Source organism: Mus musculus, chromosome 19 (assembly GCF_000001635.26).
Source record: "Mus musculus strain C57BL/6J chromosome 19, GRCm38.p6 C57BL/6J".
Taxonomy (NCBI): Eukaryota; Metazoa; Chordata; class Mammalia; order Rodentia; family Muridae; genus Mus; species Mus musculus.
This window is the reverse complement of record NC_000085.6, coordinates 6,094,019-6,098,724: the sequence shown is the minus strand read 5'-3', so window position 1 is coordinate 6,098,724 and position 4,706 is coordinate 6,094,019. Positions and strand designations below refer to the sequence as shown.

The following is a 4,706-nucleotide window of genomic DNA, read 5'->3' as shown; positions in this document are numbered from 1 at the left end:
CCAGCCTGGTCTACAAAGTGAGTTCCAGGACAGCCAGGGCTACACAGAGAAACCCTGTCTCGAAAAACAAACAAACAAACAAACAAACAAACAAACAAAAAGAAAGAAAGAAGGTAGGTCTTCAGACAGACACTTTGTCTCTCACTTTAGGAATTGTGGAGCCTAGTGAGGCTCCCAGGCTGGGCACACACTGAAAGCAGTCACAGCCCAAATCTAAATGCATTCTCTAAACCCTTGGGAATTCCTACCACCTTCCTGCTTCACACCCCACGACCTACAAAAGAGGTTCTTCGCAACCTTAGTCTGTACTCTGAAATTACAGCCTTCACCCTCAAGGGTGAGAGGACAGCCCCTTCCTGTCCCGTCCCAGAACTTATCAGAGATTCTTGATTGAGTCTGAAGGCAGAACTATGAGTTAGGAAGGTCCAGAGACCTAGTTCTCAGATCCACTGGATGTCCACCTCACCCAAGGCCCGTGGATGCTTGGCTCTGCAATTCAGTGGTGATCTTTATTGCTGGGGCTTAAAGAGGGGCTGACTGGTGGAGCATTCCTGTGGAATTTTCTGGGGATGAGGTGGCTTCATGCAAAGGTATGGGAGTGTCAAAGGAGTAGTGCAGGCCAGAAGCCCTCTTCGGTTGCTCAAGAGGTTGGACTTCCTCCTGGGTAGCCCCTGCTTCCTCCTGGGTAGCCCCTGCTTCCTCCTGGGTAGCCCCTGGTTTCTCCTGAGTGACCTCTGCTTGCTGGCTGACCCTTGCTTTCTTTTGAATGTCCCTCTGCTTTGACTTGCGAGTCTTCATCTGTTTCCTGAGTGAGCCTGGATTCCTCTGGGATGATCATAATGCTCTCCAGGTCCTCATACACCACGGTAGGCTAGGACAAAGAGTTACAAGAACTAAAGTGGGTGGCCAACCAGCAGGACTAAGTTCAGCCTCAGGAGCAAAGGGGCAAGGCTGGGGGGGGGGGGAGCCAAGGCAAAGAATAGCTCTTGGGCTGAGGGTCTCACCAAGTTCTCTAGCTTTTCTTCAAGGGCCAGGTTTTCCCTTTGGTTAGCGTACAGTGATTCCTCAAGCCTAGGATAAAGGAGAGCCCCCTGAGCCCCAGGCCCTTTTCCCAGTCACCCCTAAAATACACACACTTCCTGCAACAGCTCTGTCGCTGGTGCCTCCGTAGGCATCCACCCCGCCCCCCCCCCCCACCATCACCGTTGCAGAGGAAACTGGTCCTCCTTTATAGCCTGCATTAACAACCCAGAAAAACCAGTCCTGTTCTTTTTCCTTTTTTGTTATTTCTGAGACAATGTCTCACCATGTAGTCCTGGCTGTCCTGGAACTCACTATGTAGACAAGCCTGGCCTCAGACACACAGACCTGCCAGCCTCAGCCTCCTGGTGCTGGGATGTAGTGTGGACTCCCAGGACCAGCATTTTCTCTAAGACTTACTTATTTCCGCTGAGTAGTGGTGGTGCACACCTTCAATCCCAGCAGAGGCAAGTGGATAGCTGTAAATTCCAGGCCAGCCTGGTCTACAGAGTGAGTTCCAGGACAGGCAGGACTACACAGAGAAACCCTGTCTTGAAAAGCAAACAAAGATTTACTTAGTTTATATTATGAGTGTTTTGTCTGTTCCTGTGCCTGGTGCCCTCAGAAGTCAGAAGAGGGAGTCAGATTCCCCGGAATTAAAGTTGTAGATAGTTGTGAATCTCTATGTGGATGCTGGGGTTTCAACCTAGATCCTCTGTAAGAGCAGCCAGTGCTCTAATTGGCTGAGCCATAGCTCCAGCTCCTTCTCTTTATTCTTATTACATTTTTAAAGTAGGTATGCATGTATATTCGTGTGTATTAGTGCTCTATTTGCACGTATGTCTGCATGACAGAAGAGGGCATCATATCCCATTACAGATGGTTAAGAGCTACCATGTGGTTGCTGGAAATGAACTCAGGGCCTTTGGGAGACCAACCAGTGCTCTTAACCACTGAGCCATCTCTCCAGCCCTTTTATTACATTTTAAATAATTAATCAAATAATTTTGAAACAGAATCCCATGTTGCCCTCAAGCTTCGTAGACCAGGATGACCTTGAACTCTTCTTTTTAACCATTACAGGTGGTTGTGAGCCACCATGTGGATGCTCAAGGCCTCTGGAAGAGCAGCCAATGAGCCACTTCTCCAGCCCCTGACACTGACTCTTTTTTTTTTTTTTTTTTTTTTTTTTTTGGTTTTGGTTTTCCAAGACAGGGTTTCTCTGTATAGCCCTGGCTGTCCTGGAACTCACTCTGTAGACCAGGCTGGTCTCGAACTCAGAAATCTGCCTGCCCCTGCCTCCCAAGTTCTGGGATTAAAGGCATGCACCACCACTGCCCGGCATTTTTTAAACTTTTTTTTTAGACACTGAACTCTTGATTTTCTCTCTCCATCTCTCACTGCTGACTCTGGGCCCACACTGTCTTACCTAGATTTACGATACTGAGATTTGAAGCATAGCTTCCTCAAAGGCAAACGCTTAACCACCTGATCTACACGCTCTACCTTATTCACTTATTTATAACAAGATCTCATGTAGCCCAGGCTGGCCTAGAATTCCCAGAGAGGATGATGTTGAACACCTGATCTCCCTGTTTCCATCCAAATGCTGGGGTTACAGCTCACCCACAGCCCACTCTTCTTAAGCAGACCGCTTCTTACCTGGGTGGCAGTCTCCACGGAGCAGGGGAGAAGGCTGGCCATCTCTCTGAGCTCTGTAAGGCCTGGTTCAGGACTCTGAAAGTTTCTAGCCTGAATCAGCCCTGCCCGAGAGCTCAGTACCAGAAGTGTGTGAGTGGAAACAGGCATCGTTCAGATCCAGGGTCAAAGGCATGGAGGACTGAAGGAGAGCCATCACTTCCATCCTTGACCTCTGTTGCCAGGAGGAATTGAGTAGACCCCCAGCTCCATTGGCTGACATCACAGAACAGAACCCCTCTACAACCAGCTACCCATCTAGTTCTTGACAGTTAAAGTTAAGAATGCTCAATACATTAGACTCCTGCGACTCAGCCATAGCTATGGTCGCTAACGGGTGGGACAGATCCTGATCATGGATACTTGTGCTTGAGAGTCGGCCCTGACAGAATAAAGACAACAAAAAAGACAGGCAGAGAATTCAAGGAAAGCGGAGACCCAAAGCCACAGCAGCAGCCCAAGCCCTCGGCTAAGAACTAGATCTGACTTCCCCAATCTGTCCTGCAAACTTTGCCCCACTGATCTGTCCCTGAAACTCACCTCCTGCAGTCCCTTTGCAAAAGCTCTATTTCTTCTGAGGTCCGTCTAGGGCCCCAGTCATCCTCATCAATGAACTGATTCTCATATATGTCTGTGTCCCTGGGGAGGTAAGAGTCGGAGCTCAGGGTCAGGAGGCCAGCTGTGTGTTCCCAGCCTGAGACCCAGCCCCATCAGTCAAGTGTGGACTTTCCCCTGTTCAGCCCAAAGCTTAATCCTAGCACAGGTTTGAATGGTTTTAGGTGGGGGTTGTCTTTCAAGTTCCTCACTAATAGGACACACTATTCAGGCAGCCTTACGTCGTCTCATCGTCTATGGGCACCGGAGTGTTCAGGAGTGTGAACAGGAATGTGACAGTAGGTTCCGGCTGCTCATCCAATGCTGGCTCTGAAGATGGCTTTGCAGAGAAGGTGCCTTGGTGACTGAAATGGCATGAGGCTTCCAACCCAAGAGCCCAGCCCTCCTTTCCTTCCCCTGTCCACCTCTCTTCTCTAGAGGAATTTGATCGCTGTGCCCCTCAGCTTTGGGGAGGAAGCAGGGGAAAGGATGGAGCAAATGAGATTTGTTTCCTAGAGGAGTCCCAAGATGCTCCACAGCGAGGAGTCTGAGCATTAGGAATACAAGTCTTAGCCCAGGCTAAGGAAGAGTTTCTGCAGCTGCCTATCTTCCTTGCCTTCTGTCTTAGGGTCAACAGTAGATGAGGGAGCCCCCAGGGCTTTGCTGTCACCTCTATATTGGGCTCCCCGGAGTCCTTAGGTTCTTCTAGCTGTGGCTCAGCAGGCTGCATGGCTGTTTTCAAGGCCTGCTTGGAGTGGACCCTCTGCCTGCCTGCGGAAGACTGAGGGAGACACAGACCTGGTTGGTGACCCCGCTTCCCCAATCCCTTGGCTTGCCTTTTCTAACAGGCTTGGTTTTCTTGGGATCGTAACTGATCTCAGTAGTAATGGTCTAGAGCCCGTTACCAGCAATATTCAGCAAGCCAGAGCCAGCACCACCAGAACAAGGCCCAGCCCAGATGGTAAAGCCCTCAGCAAGTACAATATGGGATGCCCAGTGTTGATGGTTAATATTGTCACCTTGACAATACACAATCACCTAGGAGACACATTTCCTGGCATGCCTATGAAGGAGTTCCTGGAGTGGGTTAACTGAGGAAGATGACCCCCTCTTGGAGGATACTCTGCTCCACGGGCGGGTCCTAGACAGAATGAAAAGCAAAAAGAGGCCCGAGCACGGCCATTTATCTCGCCCTGTATCTCAAATGCTACTCGACCAGATTCCTCAAGGCCTGCTGCCATTGCTTCCTGTGATGGACTCACAGACCTCAGACTGGGAGACAAGACAAATCCTTCCTTACTGAGCTATTTTAAGAAAAGAAAAAAAAAGCAATCAATACACCCAGTTTTCATTCAAACCAACCAAAGCACCTTAATTGCCACTGTGAGCAGTGC

At 49.6% G+C, this 4,706-nt stretch overlaps 1 protein-coding gene across 1 annotated transcript; it reads right to left on the bottom strand.

Annotated features, from left to right (window-relative positions):
• Window positions 1–483: 483 nt before the first annotated feature.
• Gm550 (predicted gene 550) lies at window positions 484–4,306 on the bottom strand. The gene is made up of 6 exons (NM_001362427.1): window positions 4,218–4,306; window positions 3,983–4,093; window positions 3,555–3,652; window positions 3,259–3,357; window positions 1,005–1,071; window positions 484–871 (listed from the first exon to the last, which is right to left on the bottom strand). The coding sequence occupies exons 2-6, from the start codon at window positions 4,040–4,042 to the stop codon at window positions 641–643; spliced, it is 555 nt and encodes a 184-aa protein (NP_001349356.1). The 5' UTR covers window positions 4,043–4,093; window positions 4,218–4,306; the 3' UTR covers window positions 484–640.
• Between the last annotated feature and the right edge of the window lie 400 nt (window positions 4,307–4,706).

Coding starts and splice junctions, on each gene's coding strand:
- Gm550 (NM_001362427.1), bottom strand. CDS start 4,042: ATGCAGCCTGCTGAGCCACAGCTAGAAGAACCTAAGGACTCCGGGGAG. Junction 3,653..3,982: donor CCGGGGAGCCCAATATAGAG/GTGACAGCAAAG, acceptor TTCTCTGCAAAG/CCATCTTCAGAGCCAGCATT. Junction 872..1,004: donor AAGAAAAGCTAGAGAACTTG/GTGAGACCCTCA, acceptor TCTTTGTCCTAG/CCTACCGTGGTGTATGAGGA.